The sequence below is a fragment of the Anas acuta genome, chromosome 2 (genome assembly GCF_963932015.1).
Source record: "Anas acuta chromosome 2, bAnaAcu1.1, whole genome shotgun sequence".
Taxonomy (NCBI): Eukaryota; Metazoa; Chordata; class Aves; order Anseriformes; family Anatidae; genus Anas; species Anas acuta.
The window spans coordinates 146743691-146765704 of record NC_088980.1 but is presented as its reverse complement, the minus strand read 5'-3'; the positions used below and the strand labels follow the sequence as shown (position 1 = coordinate 146765704).

General features: G+C 44.3%; 1 protein-coding gene and 1 long non-coding RNA gene across 19 annotated transcripts in view; one reads left to right on the top strand and one right to left on the bottom strand.

The window, feature by feature from the left end:
- MTSS1 (MTSS I-BAR domain containing 1) overlaps positions 1-21337 on the top strand; it is a 116996-nt gene extending 95659 nt beyond the window's left edge. For 2 of the 18 annotated variants that reach the window (XM_068672625.1, XM_068672622.1), the window contains 9 exons: positions 771-928; positions 2198-2305; positions 3237-3334; positions 5290-5500; positions 12847-12966; positions 13973-14167; positions 16077-16241; positions 16623-16785; positions 18362-21337. In XM_068672625.1, the coding sequence (XP_068528726.1) occupies positions 771-928; positions 2198-2305; positions 3237-3334; positions 5290-5500; positions 12847-12966; positions 13973-14167; positions 16077-16241; positions 16623-16785; positions 18362-19059 (1916 nt within the window). In that variant the 3' untranslated portion in view covers positions 19060-21337. The remainder of the gene's footprint in view (positions 1-770; positions 929-2197; positions 2306-3236; positions 3335-5289; positions 5501-12846; positions 12967-13972; positions 14168-16076; positions 16242-16622; positions 16786-18361) is intronic. The other 16 variants (XM_068672632.1, XM_068672635.1, XM_068672634.1 and 13 more) reach the window with 12 other exon arrangements.
- On the bottom strand, positions 11178-11438 carry LOC137851469 (uncharacterized). Its single transcript, XR_011093214.1, has 2 exons — positions 11346-11438; positions 11178-11297 (listed from the first exon to the last, which is right to left on the bottom strand). It is a non-coding gene; the product is annotated as an uncharacterized lncRNA (long non-coding RNA).
- Positions 21338-22014: the final 677 nt, after the last annotated feature.

Genomic DNA, 22014 nt, shown 5'->3' with positions numbered 1-22014 from the left:
AATGCCATGGCTAAGCAGCAGGTCTTCATGACTAGAGGGATGGCTTTCTCCATGGTGCAGAGCAAGTCGTTGGTGCAGAGTAAGGTGCTGAACTGTCACAGAAAGGTTTGGTGTCGTGAGTTGGCCGTAATAAACACAGTGAAGCTTTTTGATTGCAGAACATCAGATATTTTCTTCCATAGGCAAAAACCAGACGTTAGCACGTGTTTGAGATGTTGGTAGTTTTTTGGGGTTGGACTTTGGAATGAAGAAAGGTGTTTTGTCGGTTGCTTGTGTACAGTATTGAATCCGGTGGTCCAGAGATCGGTAACACGTCCCTAATATCACCTCCTATGGAAGATTCATTCACTCATTTAGTGACTCTGCAGAGTTGTCGTTGGGACCTTGCTAAGCACAAAAGTAGGAAGAGGGATGTGTCTTGGGTTGGTAATTAATACCCTCCCTAGTAAGGCGTTGATTTTTCAAGGATGATCTGAAGGGTGTTTTCAGCTAACACTTGGAGAAAGTCCTTACTTGAAATGCTGTCTTTGGCTTGTTGAAACCTTTGCATTCAGCTGGATTTCTGTTCTATGCAAAAGGGAAAAAGATGCTCTGAAATGATTAACGCAATGGGGGAAAAATGCCTGCAAATCTGAATGAAGGGAAAATGCTGGTGGAGACTTGAATTGCAAAAGCACAGCCTGGCAGCAGTGCTGACTGAAAACAGGGTATTCCTCTGTGTGGATTCACAGGTATGACAAAATGTCCTCTCGCTTGTTTCCCGCATACAGGACGGGGTGACATTCAGCCCCAGTTGGACAGTGCTTTACAAGACGTCAATGATAAGTACCTGCTGCTTGAAGAAACCGAGAAGCAAGCTGTCAGAAAAGCTCTGATCGAGGAGCGCGGGCGATTCTGTACTTTCATCTCGATGCTGCGGCCTGTAATAGTAAGAGCTCTCCATTTCCAGTCAGTACTGTACACAAATTGTAGAGGTGGCCAACAGCCCCTACAAAGACTAGCTCGTTTTATCTTTGGAATGAATGTTTAGAGCCATAGAGACTAGCCAAAGTTCAACTTGCATCTCTGCCTAGGAAGTGGTGAGAATTGGGCACTTTTGGTAGTCATTAAGAGTAATTCAGCATCTGAAGGCACTGGGTGCTTCAAAGAGGACTAATGGGGAAACAGTGGGCCCAGAGACTTACGTGGGCTTGATTTCCTCCTGCATATGGACTTAAGATATTGCTAATGCACAGCTTTTTCCACTGCTTTTTTACTTATCATCACATTTTAATATAAACCTTCCTTACTCCTACTCCAGCGCTAGGACTGATAAATTTTTCAAGACCTCCCCTGTGCATATAATGACATTATCTGACAGATTGCAGCCTGCTTTCATGCAGTTTGCTGGCAGCTCTTTTCCTCCTACATGACAGCTTTTTCAGTTCATTGAAAAGGTTTAAGTATATTTTCCTAATCTCAGGGTGTTTGAAGCCCAGCGATGAATTGCTTGTGGCTTTCTGCAAGCGTGAGGCATTTCTGAAGGGCCTTCAGTGAACTGGGAAAACGTTCCCAGTGCTTGTTACACAGAGCATCAGCCTCAACAGAGAACCATGCTCACAGAAGTAGGAAGCTGATGCCCAAACAGGTGGAAGTAAATTGCAGGGTGGGGATCTGATCAAAACTGCCATGGTAGCAACGGGATTACTGTGGTAGTTGATGGTGCTGGAATTGTCTGAATTAGCTGTTGACGTAGCCTGAGGCAGAGAGAATCATGGATGTATTAATGATCCTTACCTGTATAGTGCCTTTATCTCAGAGTTTCCAAAAGGTAGAAAAAAGTATGAGTTTAGCTCCTGCTTAAGTTTGAGGTTAAAATCCTTAAGATACAGTAGTGAGTATACATAGAAGAGTTAAAACCATTCCAAGTGCCACAAGAATGGCACTCTTTCTGGTCAAAAAGAAGGCCGAGATTTATGTCACTGATGAGGAAGGGGATTTCTGGGCCTCAAAACTCACAGCAATCTTAAAGGTGGCTTAAAACTCTGAGTATTTCCAAGACTCTTTCCTAAGTAGTGGTTGTTTAACAGACAAAGAAAAAGCAGTTCTGTTGGGCATTCCTACGGTAATCAGGAAAAAGGAAAAGGTCACGTATTGTGTTATGGATCTGATTTTTAAAACCAAGGCTGTGATTAGCCCTTTTCTTTTGTCTTTTCAGGAAGAAGAAATATCAATGCTGGGAGAAATAACTCATTTACAAACCATATCAGATGACCTGAAAAGCCTCACCATGGATCCACACAAGTTGCCATCTTCAAGTGAACAGGTTAGCTTGGAAAATGTTTTTATTTTTAGCCTGTAACTTTTTTTTATTATATTAAGAAAAAATATCCATATTTTTTTATATTGAGAAATATTGACTACAAGCATTTAGCAGCTTGGTGTTACATTCTGTAGATGCTTCACTTCAGCAAAGTGTCATTTTAAACATAAGAAATTTTTTAAAAAAAAACAGATTTTGAAGTACCAGCCAAGTGCTCCTAAGCTATTTGGTGAGACCAGTGTGAAGTGGTAGCTGCAACACTTTGAAGTATGTAAGTGAAAATGCCCAGCTTCTGTGGAGAATATTTGAATGGGTGTCACCTCCTCACCCTACACTTAAACATCCCTGTCTTGATGTGGTTACAAGATTGCTGGGATTTGGTATCTTTATGGAGTCTAACATTTGAACATTTTTCTGTGCTATTCTTAAAATGCATAGGAAAATGTGTATCATTAAATGACTCCAAAAAGGACTTTTGACTTCAGCTGTGTGAACTCGGTTTTCTTGTTATACCTTAAGACCTTTATCATTGACCTAAAAGTATAAAGGAGGGAAGCTCTACTGTCAGTAAATATTGGATCTTCAATATTTTTCTAATGTGAGTTTTTAAGTGCTATAGCTATTGTAGTTTTTAAGAGAAAAAGAAAACCAACAGCTTACAATATGGATAAAATAAATCTCCAGTTTACTTTTTAAAGATTTTTCCATTCAAACATGAGCATTCCTTCTGTGATAGCAGTCCTAGTATTAAAGTATGGTAGTTTCAGGAAACCCAGAGATGGAGCTGCCTCACCTCTGTGGGATCTGTAATATGCACAGTCAATTGGCATTGAAAGTTTGCAGTGGAGACAAATGTTGTGTGACAAGCAGATGGTTTCTGCTAATAGGAGAAAAAAATTCCATGTCCCTGATGCTATTGATTGTCTTTCATCAGGTAATTTTAGATTTGAAAGGTTCTGATTACAGCTGGTCTTATCAGACTCCTCCATCCTCTCCCAGTACCACCATGTCCAGAAAATCTAGCGTTTGCAGGTAAGTAGACTGGTAATGTTTAATCTTAACCTGTATGGGGGCAAAGGGAGTTCAGACTGTGATATGGATTTGTATACATACTTAAATCTTAAATAACAACTCTTAATGAACTCAATCCCTCATGGTCTTTATCCATGTGAGTGTGTGACTGGGAATACTGAAAAGGATGGGCATGACTGAACAACTTTTGAACTCAAGACAACTTGACGATGCTTTTGATTCAGTTCTCTTGAATCCATTTCAGATCAAAGAGCAGACTGTACTGATCTAAGCTCTGAGATTGTTCGTTCATAATTTCCTTTTCTGTTTTTCGTATGATGACTTTTTAGATTATTCTAAGTAGCTGTTACTAATCAGTAAGTTAAACTGTTTGAAAAGGAAAAATCATCCTTGGCAATTACCCTATCAGTCTGGTAGATGGGAATGCTTTTTAATACAAGTTTTTCTGACTGTTTAATGCTGTCTAATGCTGTCCTAAAATATGTTGAAACACTGGATTCTGTCTATGCTTTCTCCGTAAAAAACTGTTTTCTCTCATAAAACAGTTTATTAGCATGTTGCCCCTGTACCTGGTGTCTACATTTACTCTTTCCTTTTACTGAAAAGGAAGATAACCTACTGTGTATTCTGCTCTAACACCTTCATAGTTGCTCTCAAATGATTTTTTAGTTTGCTTTATGAATAATGTACTACAGGTTCCCTGTGTATGAGCAAAGTTACCTCTAGCATGTCAGAGCAAGCGAACATGACGTTATGTATCTACTTGTCTCTGCATGCGGATATATATAAAAAAAAACAACAACAATACTTTTATATATATATGTGAAAACATGCATACATAGAGCAATGGGCACAGGCTTAAAGATGCAATATCCTGAAGCTGTAAAAGAAAATGGCTAAAAAAAATCGATTATCTGGTCCTAATCAACCTAATTTCATGTGGTAGAACCAGCGTGGGCACCGTTGTGTATGGGTAAAACAAGGCAGAGCTCCTCATCCTCTGCTGCAAGCTGGCTTGTCCATCTTGTGTGTACACTGGAATTGTGAACAAGAAGTGCTGTCCTAGCCCACGTACCTTTCAGAGCCATCCCGTTACCTAGTCAGAGGACTCTGCCAGTGAAAGTAGGAACCTGCCTTCAGACAGATGCACCCTACTAGTCCTGCTTAGCCACCTCAGCAGCAAATTTTAACAGCTCCCACGTTGTGGTTGGCATGTCATTGCTCCATCAATACAGGACATTAATAATCAATTTATTTGGTTCAAATATTTTTTTAATGCATATTAACTCGAAGTTTTAATTTTCTGGTGGTCTTTCTTACTAACTAAAGCTACAGAACCAGAGGTGAGACTTCACTGAATATGTGTCATCACATGTTGTTTTTTTTTTTTCTGGTAGAAAGTGTTTATGTGAGCAAAACCTGTCCTAGGCACTTTGAAATACGGGGTTTTGGTAGTGCTTTCAAAAATATCACACACAGGCCTGCTGATTGAACCAAACTGCAGAGTTTTAGATGAACCACGATGCCTTCAGACCTTTTGCTAGAGATGCTGTTGAAAATTTGGTCCTTGGTGCAGTAGGAGAGAGCTGTCAGCAAGCATTTTTTGCACGTTTTGCAAAGGCTAGGGAGGGCATGTAACAAATCCCTTCATCCATAACCTAACTTGGACTGCAAGTCATTAGAGAATATGATCATTTGAGTGAAATTCAAGGTAAAATGCCATTTTCTCTCTGGTCACAAGGGATACTGCAGCTGCTTACAGTTTTACTGATATATATGTGCATATATATATATATTTAAATTTATTTTGTCAACATTTTTTCTTTTCCGGTTTATGCTGCCTGTTGCTAGAGACATGTGGAATGTTAATTGTACTGTATATGGGTCTCTCCCCACCCCGCCCTTGTGTCTTTTCCTCTCCCCTTTCCTTTCTTTGTTCCTTTTGTCTCTCACAGCAGTCTGAACAGCGTTAACAGTAGTGATTCCCGGTCCAGTGGCTCGCACTCGCACTCACCTAGTTCACACTATCGCTATCGCAGCTCCAATCTGCCTCAGCAGGCACCCATGAGGCTGTCCAGTGTGTCCTCCCATGATTCTGGATTCATGTCCCAGGATGCTTTCCAGTCCAAATCGCCATCCCCTATGCCACCAGAAGCACCTAACCAGGTACGTGCAAGCATGAGAACAAAAACCTGAGCGTGAGCTGGACTCTCGAACTTGGCTCGCCTTTCACAAAAGCCTGTGATGTGATTTTGGGGTACCTTGGAGTCAGATTAAGTGCTGAGGGTAAGGTTTATCTCGCTGCACTTCATCCATCTAAAAGCTGGGCCTCTGGTTGGAGTGATCTGTGCTGCTTTTGCAGTTAGCATTGAAGAGAGGGATGGGTCACTCTCAGGGACTTTGGTTTTTGCTCTGGCCCTGGAGAGAACCTCGATGCCTAACTTTCAGATGGGTACAGAGGAGAAAAGAGTAAGAAATCCCCGCCTGCTAGAAGGAGTGACCATTCACTTTACCCACTGAAGTTACCAGTTCATATACTACACAGGTTGCAGGTTGATAATATCAGATGGCTGTTTATTGTTTAATGGACAAAAATCACTGCCAGAACAGCCTTCTGACAGCCTTGGTATTGACACTGGTGGCTTTGACAACAGGAATACTAGTGTCCCACCAGATGGACCCCTACAAAAGGCCAGGAATGCTCAGAATACCATTAACAACACCATTTGAGATTGGTTTTGCCATTTTTGTCTTGACTTCCAGTTGAGCACCTTGCAGAAATAAGGTTTCTGCATCAAAACAAGAGGTATTTTTAATTCTTTATGGAACTCTTAAGAAATATGAGCAGATTTTCCTTTAGTTTAATAAATGTAGTTTTGCTCCTTTTCATGTAACGGGGAGTAGATGGTCATGTAGCCAATAATTAATTTAATCCCCACAGTCAGCAAGCAGCTGACAATTTCAGTATTAGCTGTCACCAAGTGCCATCTGCACACTTAAGCTACTCTTTAGACCACCTTTGACAGTGCACAAAGCCCTTACTGCCTGCAGAACATTTAGTAAGCAGCACTCACAGTGAAATTTTTAGGGTATCATTGAAAACAGCACTGGTTCATTTAAGTTTGGAGCATATTCTCAAGGGAAGCTCAGTATTTTTTTAAATATGTTTACCTCTTTCATTTTAATAGAAATGCTTTCTTGTCAAACGAGTACATCTTCTACACTGTCCCCAGTCTGGACACATCAGCATTGTCTTTATAGATGACAACCTGAAGAACTTTGTGCACACTAATAAAATGAATGTTTTATTTAGATTGGCTATGGCTAACCTAAGTGAAAAAAATAAATGAGCAATAATAAAGTAAACTGGAATAGTGACAAGGTAAGGATGTCGACTTTTAAGATACATACATTGGTTATACAGTCTAGCATCATCTTTGGTTTTCATAGTAACCACTGCACCTGCATAAAAGGGTGGTAATCTACGTGATGGTGCTATGTTTGCAGATGAGGATATAACTTTGCAATTGCCCCTACCTACCATGGAAAAAACCCAACACCTCTCTTTGCAAGTTCCCCTCTTAAACAGGGGAGAGAACTTAGGCCGGTGTCAGCTGGCAGAACATCCTGAAAGTCGATGGAGTCACGCTGATCTACACCAGCTAAGTTCACATACTTTCACTTCATTTTAGACACTATCCATAAAGTTGCAAACCGATCCAAGCATCACTCGAGCTATTCATGAGCTGTAGAAGGCTGCAGCAGTGTGGCGTTGACTTGACAAGTGTAGTGTGTTGGTATAACAAATAGGTATGTGCTCTGTATGTCTCCAGTTCTGTGTACCTTTACGCAGAGGAAAAGGTAACAGATCATTGCCTGGCCGCTTCATCTTTGCTTAAGTGTCTCGCTTTGTGTGTTCAGCACTAAGTAAAATATGTCTGTGTCGTGCTGACGGATAACCGTGATCGTGAGCTTACCGAGAAGCTGTTCAATTTACAGCGTTACTTCATGTTGTGTGTCTCTAACCAAACCGACCTGCAGGCCTTCCTCTCGGCACTGTGCTTTTGGGGCTGGGCGGTGGGAGGGAGGAGCAGTGGCAGTGGCTGCTGACTGCTTCTGAAACACTGATGTCATTGTGTGCAGCAGGGACACTGAGAAAGCAGAAAAGCAAGCTCGGGAATCAACAAAGGAAATGAAAAGCTGGGTATCTTGCGCAGGTGGACGCTTGGCTGATGTTTGCTGGCTGCATGCTGTGGCATCTGCCAGCAGCAGTAGTTTTTAAGGCAGCAAAGCCGATTTTCTTTTAATAATGGATTTTAAAAGAAAGTGGAGGGGATCTGCATAAAATTCCCAAATCATGGGAATTACACTGTAAAAGCTACGTGAAGTTTTTATGCTCTCACCTGCGTTTTCGACAAGAAAGTGTCACTGAAAATTAAACATTTTATTCAAAAATCACAGATGGGGGGTAAAATTTTGAAGAAGAAATAAGGAGAGATTTAAACAAGATACAGACTGTACCAGAGAAGAGATGAGTGGCAAAACGAAGACTGCTTTTCAGACTATAGTTGAAGTCTTCACAGTTATCACACTCTGCATAGAAGACAGGAAAAAGAGCTATTAGAAAGCCAGGCTCTGCCCTTAGACTGGTTTGGTGGGATCTATTTTCTGCAGCATTACCTTTAAGGTCACTGGGAGGAAAAGTGTTAGCCTCTAACAGATACCTGTGCATTCAGAAAGTGCCCTGTAAAATAGTTTAATCTTAATTAAGCGAGTGCAGTTGGGTGAAAAGCATCACAGATCGCTTTCTGGAGCTGAGTGGTTTCTCTAAATGCCTGGTTTGAGGTCAGCAGGGTCAGCACTGCCCTTGGCGTGTGCTGAAACCACGTAAAGCCCTGGGCAGCCCTGCTGCAGGGAGTGTAGAGTAGGTCTTGGATGAACATCCAACCCGCTTGGTGCTGCTGACCCTACACATCGGCACACGGAGGCCTGGGAGTATCTGAAATGAAGTGGTTATGGAAATAGTGGTTATGTTGTGTTAGGGGATGACAATACAGAGATCCACTGGACTTGGAGTGAACGTGAGTGGTGATTTTCATACTGTGGAAGTGAACGTGGAGTTGGATTGTAGAGGCTGCTTAAGACTTGGTGGAGGTGAAAGCAAGGCAGGAGAAAGAAGCAGGTAAAGAAGAGGGGAAAAAAAACACAGCAAACTTTTCAGGTGTTGTCAAACAGCAGAGGACTAAGTCTTTCTTACTAGAATACTCAGGAAATCATTTTTCCTTAAGCAATAAAGCAGAGGGAAACTAGTTGTGAACTTACAGATTTGGAAGCTAAAAAGATCCTGCTTTTGAGGAGGTGGCATTGCTTGAAATAGCTTGATGTTAGAATAGGGGAAATATAATTAGAACTATTCAATTGTTCATGTAAATTAAGAAACGCCTCTAAAGTAAACCCTTAAAAAAAAAGATAAGGAAAAGAAATGCATCTGTCAATTACCACCAGGTTCTTGTTTCTCCTGAAGTTACTTTTTAAATCAAGTTTCCCAAGGGTTTGTCCCTGACCAGATGAGTAGAGACACGTTTCTGGAAGTGAGACAGATCGAGGAGGTGACCTTAAGTCTCTGTCCTCAGCCTTTTGAAAAGTATCTGATGTGTCTTCTCCGGGCTGCAGAGAGACATTGGACCAAGCTCTTCATTAGGATTTGGTCTTCTGGGAAAATCTTGCCCAGAAAGCTCTACTAGAATACGAAGAAGGGAAGGGGTTAAGAAAGCAATGCTGTGTTTGAATGGAGAATGAGAATATGGCAAGGGATGCAGGTAATCCAAGATAACTGCGGTCCTTTTATAGGTTAGTGGGACAGCAGATGGAAACTACAATCATACTGTCCAGCAGCTCAAAATACAGTTAGTGGGGGGTTGTTGGTGGTGTTTTTTTGTTTTTAATACATCCTTGTTGGAATTCATACATAGCACACCAACAGCAGGACACTATCCAAGAACAAGCCGTGGAATGATGTCCAAGAAACCAGAAACCATGCTGCATGTGTATAACATACATCCGACAAACTGGTTGTTACTGTGCAGGGCACATTTTTAGCTTCATGCTGATGTTGTTAACTTGAAGGTTTTTCTCAGAAGAGATGGTTTGAGAGCTGAGCAGAACCACCATTATCACAACTGTGGAAAACAATCACCTCTTGGGGTTGATGTAGCTGAAATGAAAGAATTAATATTAAAAAAAAACATTCAAATTAAGCAATCATTTTAAAAATGAATCAACAAAAGTCATCTGAAAAAAAAAAAAAGCCAAATTTCTGACTCCAGGGGATCTGGAGTAGAAATTGCTCAGCCTGGTGTTTGTCTGTGTGTGTGCTCCTGGGGCACACGTGTCCAGGTGGGTGTGCATCTAGAGCAAGCACTCAAGCTCGAAGCCTTTTTGCCTGAGCAGTAGCTGTGCAGTTTCTGTGCTCAGCCACTCATGTACTTTCTGCTAAGAAATGAAGGGTGGTCTGTGCTTCCCACACCCCGCTCCTCCCAGCCTTTCAAGACTGTTTGCAGTCCAATCCAGGCAGTCTTTTCTTGCCATATCATCACTCTTGTCTTCTTTACACTTCTCCTTCAGGACCTCGGTATTCCCTCTCCATCATCTTCTCACTGTCTTAATCCTTTTTTAGCAAGACCTGAGGCAACCTTCCTGTGTCATGTGAATTTCTCAAGACAAGGAGACCTGTTTCCCTGCCACCACGTCTTACATTTCCTTCAACTACCACGATGTTTTCTGCAGGGTATCTTGCTTCATCCTTTGCCTGACTTGGCCCATTGAAAATGGCCATGCTGAGTTTGGTGTGAGTCCTTCTTTCATCTTTCTTTCACCTTGTAGTCACACCACTGCAAAAATAAATTTGCCATTTCTGGGCTTTTTCCCCTATACATGGCATAAATTGAACAAATCTTTGCATCTTCAGAAGTTGTATTTTTGGCCAGTAAGGCCAAATGGAGATGATAGAAAAACCAGCTACAGGCTACATGGAGCTCTATTGCTAGTAGACCCTATTTATGACCCATAAAATTGACTCTTGATAGATTCTTGATAGAAAATCTTGAAGCTTATGGCTTGTAAACAAGATTAGTCTATTGAGTGTAAACTCCAAATTCTCAGTTGTCATCAGAAACCAAGGTGGAGTGACACTGTCTTTGGAACTGAGATCCTTCCATGTCTGTCCTGTCATGGGCAGAGTACTCAGACCCAAGAGGGTCTTTCAGTGGTTCTTTTCGGCAATAAACATGAGGTTTCAGAAAGCAGTTTCTGAAATTACATTCGTATCTTTATTTTTTCCTAACCCAAGTGTAACACTATTGGGAGTGTTCTCATGGTGTGTGTTCTCAAAGTTTCTTCTGCTGAGCAACCTAGAAGAGGCCAAACTTGGACATTTATTGTAAAAAAATGAATTTAAGAGTAGAAAAAGTAGGCTTATGTCCACTTAGTGCATTGTAGTTATTTATGGCCATCACCTGCAGCTGATGTTTTTCAGTATTCTTATTTTCAGAGATCTCTCCTTTTAAGGGGTTGCTTTAAATCAAGAATATGACAAGTTACACAAAGTGTCAAGCCACTGCATCACTGTATCCCACAGGATACTTCTAATTTTTCTCCTTAAGAGATAGGTATCATTTGTTGTAGCTTCTTCTGATCTTCTGTTCCTCTCACCCCTTTGAGATGAACTCGAGATGAACGGGCATCGTACTGCCTTCGGAGTACGAGCTTATCAATAACCTAACCACATTTGCCAGGTCACATGCAGATCTGATATGATGCCAGCGTAGGATGGGATGTGCGTTACTTCTATAGAATAATCCACTGTATTACATGCTGTTGTTTTGTTTGTTTGTTTTTTTCCTCTTTCTTTTCCTTCCTTCCTTCCTTCCTTCCTTCCTTCCTTCCTTCCTTCCTTCCTTCCTTCCTTCCTTCCTTCCTTCCTTCCTTCCTTCCTTCCTTCTGAGTTCTCAACAGCCCAATAGTCTTCAACAAAATCCTTACAACAGAGGTGTCCCATCTTGGCATCTTGGGAGATCTACGTCTCTTTTTACGTATGCAATTAGTTATACATTCTTTATATGTAGTTCATAGTGAGCAGTGAGTAATTATGACTCTGCTGTGTCTCTTACCCTACTATAATTTTATTGCAGCCTCACCCCAAGATCTCATCTAAAGTTAACTGGCGAAATTGTAATTCAGATGAGATTTCCTTCCCTCTCCAAAATTGCATTTCTTGAAAACTGAGGCTTTGCTACACAAACTTATGCACAAGGGGGCATTTCTGGAAATCCCAGCCATTCTCTGTGCTGTCCTAAAATAAAGTGGCAGTGATATCCTTACATAAACTTACTTCACAGGTCTTGGACTACAAAAGGATGAATGATTCTTGCTGATGTTGCATTTCCTGACAGTGAACAGAGCTCAACGCTGTCCTGACATCTTTGCTGTCAGTGTTCTTGACCATTTCAAAGCCTGTGGTTGGCCCTGACCCCTCCTGAGGGTGATGCTGCTTTCGATGAGGTGCAGTAGCGTTGCAGTTGGTAAAATGGTCCACGTGGTTATTCACCTTGGAGTCAGGCCTGTCTGTAGGTGAACTGGATGCTTCTGCAGAGGTCTTATAGCTGTGAATGTACATAAAGGCACGCACTGAAAAGCAGGAGAGAAGCCCCTTGTTAGGAGCTAGGTGGTTGAGCTGTTAATTTCCTCCCCTCTCCATCCAATCCATGATATTTTCTGTCTCCGCTGCTCAGAGGAGGTGGCTGGCAAGCACATGCCACCGTTTATGCCCTCAGCAGAGCACATGGCACCTTCGTAGTGACTGCTGGGCAGAAAGGTTTGAGCTTTGGGTGTATGCATACCCCCGGCAGAGGCACATGCATACACCTTTGGGAACCTCCAGCCCTGGTAAGTATCGCTTCTTTCTCTGTTCCATAATATTTGAACTCGGATGAGCTTTTCACGAGTGCCGTTGCAGGTCAGGATATCCGAGAACTTGTGCCTGTAAGTGACATTTGCTGCTCTGTGTCTTAAACCTAAACTCGATGCCTTTGACCCACCGATGATCTGCTTTTCTGTACGGATCAGTTGTCTTGGTGCACTGCATGTTTGGACCACGGGTCCCCTCGGCTTCTTGCTCGGAGGCAGCTAACAGAATCGAGGCGCTGGGGTTGCGATGAGGAGCTGAGGGCGAGCCCTCGCTTCCCTCATTCTCAAGCAGCGTGGCAAGTTCTCGCACTAAGCAGCTGCCTTGTTGCGTTGTAGATTTCCTCAACGTTAGCAATGGTTTTGAGCAGTTTCTAATTGTTTTTAAAACCCTAACCCTCTGCTTCTCTCATCCTTCCCTTTCTCCTGTGTGTGTCTCTGTGTATGTGCTTTTTGTCTTTTTTTTTTTGTTTGTTTGTTTGTATTTTTGTTTTTCTTTTTGGTGGCTTGTGTATCCTTTCCCCGCCTTGCGGTGCTGTTTTACGCTGCAGAATTCGTCCAGCTCTGCCTCTTCAGAAGCCTCTGAAACCTGCCAGTCAGTGAGCGAGTGCAGTTCCCCCACCTCAGTCAGCTCAGGCTCCACCATGGGGGCTTGGGCCTCCACAGATAAGGTGAAAAACTTCATCTCAAAGACATACGAACCTACTAGCTTGTTATCCAAACCCAGCAACTTTTGGACAAAAAAAAATAAATGTGCATGGGACACAGCCAGAGGAAGATGAGAATGGGACCTGTTGCACGCTCCCTTCAAAGTGAATCTGTTTGAATGAACCACAGTGACGCTTGCCTTTAAACTTGCTGCTAGGGGGAAGCTACAAATTGGCCATTTTATGGAGTAATTTTCTAAAAAATCTCATTGTCCACCTTTTTTTCACTCCAAGAGACCATGGAAAGGTGCCTAAACCCAGCTGGGTGCCTGACAAAGAGCATCTTGGCCAGGTTTTTCTGGTTGTGGCTTCTCTCTGCCGTTAGATACGATGCATCACACCCAGCAATTGGCGTGTATTTCTGAACAAAACGAAAAGAAAAAGCACCATGCCAGAACGTGGTTGGTCTAAATTCTGGGGGTACACTGTGAACCGGGGGAAGCAGTGAGAGCAGTGTCCATTCTCATCTGCTCAATCCTTGCTGTTGGGTTTTTTCTTTTTCGTTTTTTTTTTTTTCTTCCATATCATCACGCAGCCAGAACATGTCATTTTCCAAGGCTATCCGCTTTTCTTCTCTGTCCAGCTACACAGAATAAATGCCACCGATGCCAGTGCCTCCAGTATTGGAAATGTTTTGTTTCTGTGTCTGCAGACTAAATCAATTGCCGAGGCTTTTCACAGTGTGCCACTTCCATGGACAGAAGGCAAAGCTGCCGAGCCTGGAGACAATGACTGCTAGATCGATGTCTGAAACTTGTTATACCAAATAACAATTTTCAAGCCATCTCACTTCCGAACCGAGCATTGTATCAATTTTCTGTTGTTTATGTGCAGCAAAGCTAAGATTTTCTTTCTTTATTTTACGATGTGGAAGTTTTCTCCCTAGAGCATCAGAGTCGCAGTGTATTTTCGTATTCATTCTGTTTATATTAATTTCTCTGTTTTGTTTGTTTATTTGTTTCGTTTCCAGTTGTCTAATGGGTTTTATCACTGTAGTTTATCAAGTGACCCATCCGTAGCTTCAGTTGGTGCAGGTCCTTTCCCTCATTTCCCGCCTGTCTCCCGCGCGTGGACTCGGGCTCCCTCAGCCCTCCTTCCAGACTACGTTCATTATTACACCATTGGGCCAGGCATGTTGCCATCATCTAAGATCCCTAGCTGGAAGGTTTGTGTTCCTTTTGTCGTGGCAAGTCCTCACCTCCTCATGCCGAGCGTGCGCACGGTGGTTGTTGCTGCTTTCAATCCCTGTAATTGCGTGTTGATTTGCTCTGTTGGTGAATATCGCTCTGACCGGGCGCTGCATGGGGCTAACCCAGCTAAAATCCAGTCGTCAATATTTCTCAATGACCTCGCCTAATCCTGACGGTTCAATAAGAGATACTAAAGCTAGGGGAGAAGGAATAGAGTAGTTCTGGAATAAAAAGTGAGATTGGTGAGGGCACTCTGGGCTCTATTCAGCGAGAAGAGAGCTGGCTGAGCATCCTCAGAGCTCTCACTAGAGCAGGGAAGAGCTTCCCCAGAGAAATCACTCGTTGAACAACGCGGTGCTCTCGCTGCAGCTGCTGTCCTCTGCATCCCCAAGGGCATTCCCTTGCACATCTGGCTGGAGGGGTTTAAGAAGTTGCTTGCTTCAGGCTGAAAGCGCTGCCACAGCTTGTGCTGGTGTCTCAGGTGAGACCTTGAGACGTTGCCAGAGTGCATCACCTTCTTGCAGTTGCTCCAGCTGGATCTGCAAGGATCTTCCTCCACACCAAAACGTCTCTGCTCTGCCAGGGCTGTGACTCTCGCCCCTGCCAGGCAGTTCCCTGGGGAGGCTGTGCCCTGGAGCTGCACAAGGCTGTTTTGCAGCTGAGAGTCGCTGCACAGCTCTTAGGTGCCTGTGGAGGGTTTGTGATACCACATACGCACTCTGGGACCTTCTCGTATGTGTAAATCGAGGTACCTCGGTACAGACCCCTGAATCTCTCTCTCCAGCAGTTGGAGACGGAGGCACAGGCACAGGGTGACCACAGTGACCACAGTTTTACACTTAGAGGCAAAGCAGAGCTGCACAAGGGCTCATAAAATGAAAGACCTGTGTCTGCACAGGGGCCTTGTGTCACTGCAGCTGCCTCGTGCTTCTCATGCACAAGACTGAGACGTGTCAGTAAAAATTTAGAGTGTGGTCTTCAACCAGCAGGCTGTGCAGAGGCTGCTCAGTAGCCAGCTGCGGCCGCTGGTGGCCGTGTGGCCAGTTCTGCCCCACAAGCTGCTGCTTCTAGCTTTATTTTTAAAGCACACGCTGTGCTAGGGCTGGGCCCTTCGGCAGCTGGCACCCAGGGAGCTGCTGCTTAGCAGAGGTGCTGCGTCCCAGCACAGGGCGCTGCCGAGTCCTGCAGCAACCTGTGGGCTCTGGGCACTTTGGGGACTTTGCTTAATAGAGCCCTGAGTGAGGCCAGTCCTCGTGGCCTGAGGGATCCCTATTTCAAATACAGCACCAGGAGCTCAGAGCCATCCCTCAGTACAGATCATTATTAGGAAATTCAGCTAAAAGTGAACCGAGAGATTACCCAGAGTAATGTCTGATGTGTAAAAAAAATAAACAAAAATCTGTTTAAGCCTAATTTTTCAGAACTATAATCATGTGTAAGAACACATAATATTAGAAATTGTGTACAGCTAGCATTGCTGATTGGACATCTGTGTATATTTTATACCATATGCTTATGCTGTGTGCCAGTGGCTTTTGCATTTGAATTTCTGAAAATATAGGCTTTAACACCGTGCAGTCTTATTTAGAGGAAGCTATAACGTTAAAATGTTAAATATCTTCATAGAAGAATGTTCTGTGAAGAATATAATTCTTCCATAATTCATAGGTAGAATAGGAAGTTTCGATTCCCTTTAATGAAGGAGATGGGTTTTATAAGTGAAGATTTTTAATACCCTCAAACTTCATTAATTTATGGCCTTACTCAGGCACATCGAGTTTGATACGTAATCTATCGCGTTCAAATCGCCCTTTTGCACAGTTATACTTGTGATTAAGGTGCAATCTCTAAAGAAAGCTGTCCCTAACGGGTGTGTTTCCTTAGGACTGGGCCAAGCCAGGCCCGTATGACCAGCCGGTGGTGAACACCCTGCAGCGCCGCAAGGAGAAGCGCGAGCCGGAGCTGAACGGAGGGGCGCAGAGCGGGCCGCCCGCACCAGCCGAGGAGGCCCAGAGACCTCGGAGCATGACGGTGTCGACTGCCACCAGGGTGAAGATTTCAGATGTTCTTTTTTTTTTTTTTTTCAGGGGAAATGAGGGGTGTGCTGGCTTCTGCCAGCGTTCTTTGACGGGCTTTGTCTTGGCACGTGTTTGTCCAGCCAGCTGGGCTGGTGCGGTGGTGATGTGGTCAGTGGAAGTTGTGTGGGCTTGAGAGAGTAAGGCACTGAGAGAGTAAGACATCTGTTTGTAGAGCATTTGTGTTTGCAGAGCAGTGGCATCCCAAGGAGCACCTGTTTCTAAGCCCAATAAATGGTTGGACACTATCCTGTTGGATCTATTATATTGGTGATAAGCTCTGCTTGGGAGAAGGGACAGCCAAGAGCTGGTGAAGACCGAGCAAATAACGTGTCTCCTTTCTGTGCATAACCAGCAGGGTGAGGAGATGGAGTCGTGCGAGGAGCTGGCGCTCGCTCTGACAAGAGGTCTGCAGCTTGACACCCAGAGGAGCAGCCGTGATTCCTTGCAGTGCTCCAGTGGCTACAGCACCCAGACGACAACTCCGTGCTGTTCAGAGGACACGATCCCATCTCAAGGTACCCAGTACTGACCCGATGTGCTACCCAAGAGCTGTTCTCTCTCTGATTCCTTTCAGCCAGGCCATCGTACACTCACACCCCAGCACCAGGGAGCTGTATTCCAGCAGCCATCACTGGCCTTGTAGTCAGGAAAGGGGTGAACATTCCTTGTGTGGGGAGAGGACGAGGGAGCTGGGACTGCTCAGCCTAGAGAAGAGAAGGCTCAGGGGCAATCTGATCAGTGTGCATAAAATGTGAAGGGTGTTAAAAGTGTGGGGCCAGGTTCTTCTCACTGATGCCCAGCAGTCAGCAGTAGGGTTAGAGGCAGCAGGCACACACGGCAGCACAGGAGGTTCTGTCTGAACAGGAGGAAAAACTTCTTTACCATGAGGGTGACAGAGCACTGGAGCAGGTTGCCCAGAGAGTTTGAGGGGTCTCCTTCCCCAGAGGTACTTACAGACACGTTTGGATGCACTCCTGGGTAATGTTTGCCAGGGGACCCTGCCTGAGAGGGGAGGTTGGGCTTGATCATCAGAGGTGCCTTCCAACCTCAGCCATTCTGTGAGTGCTGTCATGAAATGTTTTCCAGCCTGGAATGCAGCCTGGATTAAATTCAATAGAAGATTTAAATTTAGTAAGTTAGGTAAAATGATGCTAGTATTGCATCAAACACTTTTTCTGATGGTAGTATCCTTTCCGAGCTATTGTCTTAGCAAAATTGCACTCTCGTGAGCTTTGCTTTCTCGTTCCATCTGTGCTCTGATTCTGTTCTGTTTCCTTTTGTGACCTTCTATTTCCTACACAAACAGAAGTTGTTGTAGCTGGAAAAAGAATGCGTTGGAGACCTTAACTTGGGGATACCTGGGAAGTTGCACCAAGGTATTGGGTTTTGTGCCATTTCAGACCCCGCAGGAAGCTGAGAGGGGCTGAGTTTGGTGCTGACAGTGCAGCAAGGACGCTGTTTGCTCAGCTGAGCTCAGCTGTGCTGTGCAGCCACAAGAGGCAGCAGGGCTTGCAGAAGGCCTAGCTTGGCTCAGCATTTACTTGGAAAGGAAGGAGCCTGATGCAATTATTGAAGCTTAGGCTGAGTTTTCAGAGCTGACGGTTGGGATTTACTTTGTTGGCAAAATAACCAAATTTGCTGCTGAAATCACTGGTACACCGTCCCCTGAGCCCCACGCTGCCTATTATAAAGTACACTTCTTAGTCACTGGCTGTTTGAAGTATTTGTAGCTACAAGTGGTAACATATGGCGTGTAGGATGCCAGTTTTAGTATCCTAGTGTTGGCAGCAAACACCGAGTCTTCGTTACTTAATCAGTTCTTTGTAGAGAAGGCACCAAATGTGTACCCTGCTCATTCCCTTTCCTGAGAGACCTGAGCACGTGTAGGGTTGGTCTGCTGGAGTGCCTGGCCTCAGCCACACAGCACGACAATCTTGGTCACCACGCTTCAGACTTTATTCCGCCTCGAGGTGAAACCTCTCTTAATTGCTACTGACCTCCAGGCCCTTCTGGTTAGATGTGCTTTTAGCCTTAACGACGTGACTCGGCCGCCTTCTCCAGTTTGTTCCTAACTGTGTCGTTTGGCATCAGTTTCAGATTATGATTATTTCTCTGTGAGTGGTGACCAGGAGGCAGAGCAGCAAGAGTTTGACAAATCCTCCACCATCCCAAGAAACAGCGACATTAGTCAGTCGTATCGCAGAATGTTTCAGACCAAGCGTCCCGCTTCCACTGCAGGTCTGCCAACCACGCTGGGACCCGTCATAGTCACCCCCGGCGTCGCCACCATCCGACGGACGCCCTCCACCAAGCCTTCGGTCAGACGCGGCACCATCGGGGCAGGTCCGATTCCCATCAAGACGCCGGTGATTCCCGTCAAAACACCCACGGTCCCCGATATCCCCGGGGGGCTGCCCGGCGCCCTCGCCGGGACCGAAGAATGCCCCGAGCAAAGCCTGGAGTCTCCAGCGGCCGGAGAGGGCGGGCAAGGCGTGGGCAGCATGCCCTCGTCCTCGTGGAGCGGACAGGCCTCCGTCAACCCTCCACCGTCGAGCCTGAAACTGAGCGCTGCCGACGAGCAGAGGCAGGCGGTGCCAGAGGGCGAGGGGGAAGAGAGCGAGCGGGATGGTGGCAGCACCCTGGTGCCCGGCGGCCAGCTGGAGCTCGATCCCGGGGACCTGAGCCCCGGGGATGTGCCACAAGGTGAAGATATGCTCAACGCCATTCGGCGCGGCGTCAAGCTGAAGAAGACGACCACGAACGACCGCTCAGCACCTCGTATCTCCTAGGGGCGAGAGAGCTGCCGGAGTACTAGCCGCCGAGAAGGAACTGTGAGGAAACAATTTGTCTCTATCCATTCCAATCTGTGATCAATGAGGTTTTTTTAAGATGCTCGGTAAACAGACAGTCTGGAAGTACTCTAAAAGAGCAAACAAGGTGAAAGAGCGTAGTAAGACATAATCTTCACTGGTGTTTTAATTTGTAAATATCAATGATTTTGGTTCTGCATTTTTTTTTGATCTAAGTTACACTTTTAATTTTTTCTGAAGGTGCCAAATCCCATTTACCTTTTTTATAACTCTTTGTAAAGTTTTAAATCATAGGCGAAAAAAAAAAATAAAAGTCGAGTAGTTAACTTCAGCAAAGGGATTTAATGAAAATTTGGCTTTTTGCAAGCTTTTGTAGAGCGCCTTGTAATAGTGAGGTTGAGAAAAAAAACAAAACAATGGGACTTAATTTAAAGTTTAAGTCAAGCAGTAAGGAATAGATCCTCATTTAAGTGTTAAAAAAAAAGAAAGTTTGAAAAGCAGGAATGAAAATTGACAATAAAAGCAATATATAATGCAAGGAAGAAACCTGCAGTTGGTAGAGTATTTGGGGGTAGTGGGGGGAGGGAGATGCCATCAAAATAGCAGATGCTGTTGCACAAGAGTAGCCTAGTAGGAGTAATTACTAGTAGCTTCATGGTAAATGCATCAGAATAAGCCATATTGGATTGCAGTGTTTTGTTTCTGTAGGGTGTTTTAAAGACTGGGTTTTTTCCACATTTCTTTTTGACTGCACAGCAGCAACTCTCAGTCACATGCATGCAGCCTTAACTGTGTAGGCTTGGTTCTTCCACCTCCACTTTCTGTTCCACTCATCCTTTCACGGAATACAAACAAGGACGACAGGCTTAAGGCAGTTATCAATGTGAAAACATTTTTAAAATGCAAGCAGGGAGTTCTTAGCTATTATCAAAATGCCTTTTTCTGACCGTGCCCAGCAGGCTGGGCACCTTGGAAAGCCCAAATATTTTGAGAAAACACTTACCAATTTGACAGGTGTAACCAGCTTGTGATCTAATAAACTGCGAATGTTTCTTTCCAATACAGGGGCTTGTTTTTCTTAACTTCTTTTAAATGGCAGTTGATTGGCTTTTTTCTTAACTACCGAAAGCAATGGGGCAGCGGGTGGGGGGTGGGGAGATTATACAGTTTTTTATTTGGTAACACGGGGAGTCCGACCACTCCCGCCTCTTTTTTTGTACTTTAAGTCATGTTTTTTGGAACGCTGTTGATAGAATTATTAAGAGTTGGATTTTTTCCTTCAAGTAACAGTAAGTTACTGCTGCAATACCCGCTTCCTAAAGCTGATAGAAATGTGCAGACCCCGGGGCGCCACCGGTGCTCTGATCCGTCTGCCCACCCGCAGCTGACCCACTCATGGGTGGATACCAGACCCGTGCCTCTGGGATGGTGAAAAAAGCACCAAATAACACAGAAAAGGGGCAGGTTTCCACCAAATGCTCTGCAGATTTCTGTTGGCTTCGGACTTACCCACATAACCTCTTATGCTTTGATACATAACTGCATTGGATGTGAACCTTCTAGTAACTGTGTAGTCGCTGTGTTCGATATAACATTTTACACTGCTGTGGTTGCTGACCTTTTTTTTCTTTTGTTATGGCTTAAAAGCAAAAAGAAAAAAAGAAAAAAAAAAAGAAAAAAGGCATGATTCTTAGAAACTATTAAACCTTCCTTTCTTTGAAAAACAAGCTCCTTATTACAGAATATACTAAACAGTAGTGCCTGTGGTGTAGCCCACCAATCTTGATTCAGTAGCTGATGCATTGTGCAAATGAGGCTTTGAGATGGTTTTTGCATAAACAAAAACTGCTAGGAGATAATCTCAATAGTTAAAAGTGTTATTTAAACCTTTGAAATAAATGGATGTAACTGTACCGGAGTACAGCTTTTCACTTGTTTAGTTCTTAAACGTTAGTATAATCAGTAAAATTTAATATAAAATGTTGCCAAATTCAATGTAGAAAGAATGTGACAAAACACTTTGGATAGTTCTATTGTTTGTGTTTTTGCATATTGTAAAAGCAGTGTCACAGCTAAAAAATAAAATGTTTCTAATGGTAAATTATTGTGGTTTAGTTGCTAGTTTGTACTGAGAGTTGACCTCTCCCTGTGCAGTTTTTTGTTCTAAACTGGTATAAATAATTGCTGTAAGTGTGTCTCCCTTCTACATTGTAATGATTGCTTAAGCCTACGTTATAAATAAAGAACTGCTGGAAAACTTCTGCATTTCGCTTCTTGAAGACTCGCGGCTCCCAGAGCTCTGGATGTCAAGGTTTCCTCCATCAGACCTCTAAAAACTATAAAAACTGCCTGAACTCATGGGATGGGACAGAGACAGTCACCAGGCAAAGCAAAGCAAGGAATCCCTTCTCCCGTCCCACCCCCAGGCTCCCCACGTGGTGCTGCCTTGGGAAGACAAACACCACCTCTCCCAGCACCCCCCTGCCTCCTTCTTTCCCCCAGCTGCCATCGCTGAGCATCCCCGTGCTGTGGGATGTCCCTTGGGGCATTTGGGGCCAGCTGTCCTGGCTGTGTCCCCTCCAGCTCCTGGGGCACCCCCAGCCCCTGGCAGGGCAGCACGAGGAGCTGGGGAGTCCTTGGCTCTGAGTGAGCGCTGCCCTGCAACAACCGAAGCAGTGGTGTGCTGGCACCACTATTTTCATCCCAAATCCCAAACACAGCAGTGTAGGGGCCTCAACAAAGAAAATTATTCCAGCCCAAACCATGACACTGCCAGAGGAAAGTTGCTGCTGTCAATTCCACGCATGCTTTCAGCCAGAATTTATCAAGCGCAGCCCAAGTGCCAGCTCCCACACAGCTCCCAGTGATTGAAGACTTCTTTGTTGCTGTTGTTCAGCCTTCTCGGGAGCAAACGTAGCAAGGGAGGGCAGCATT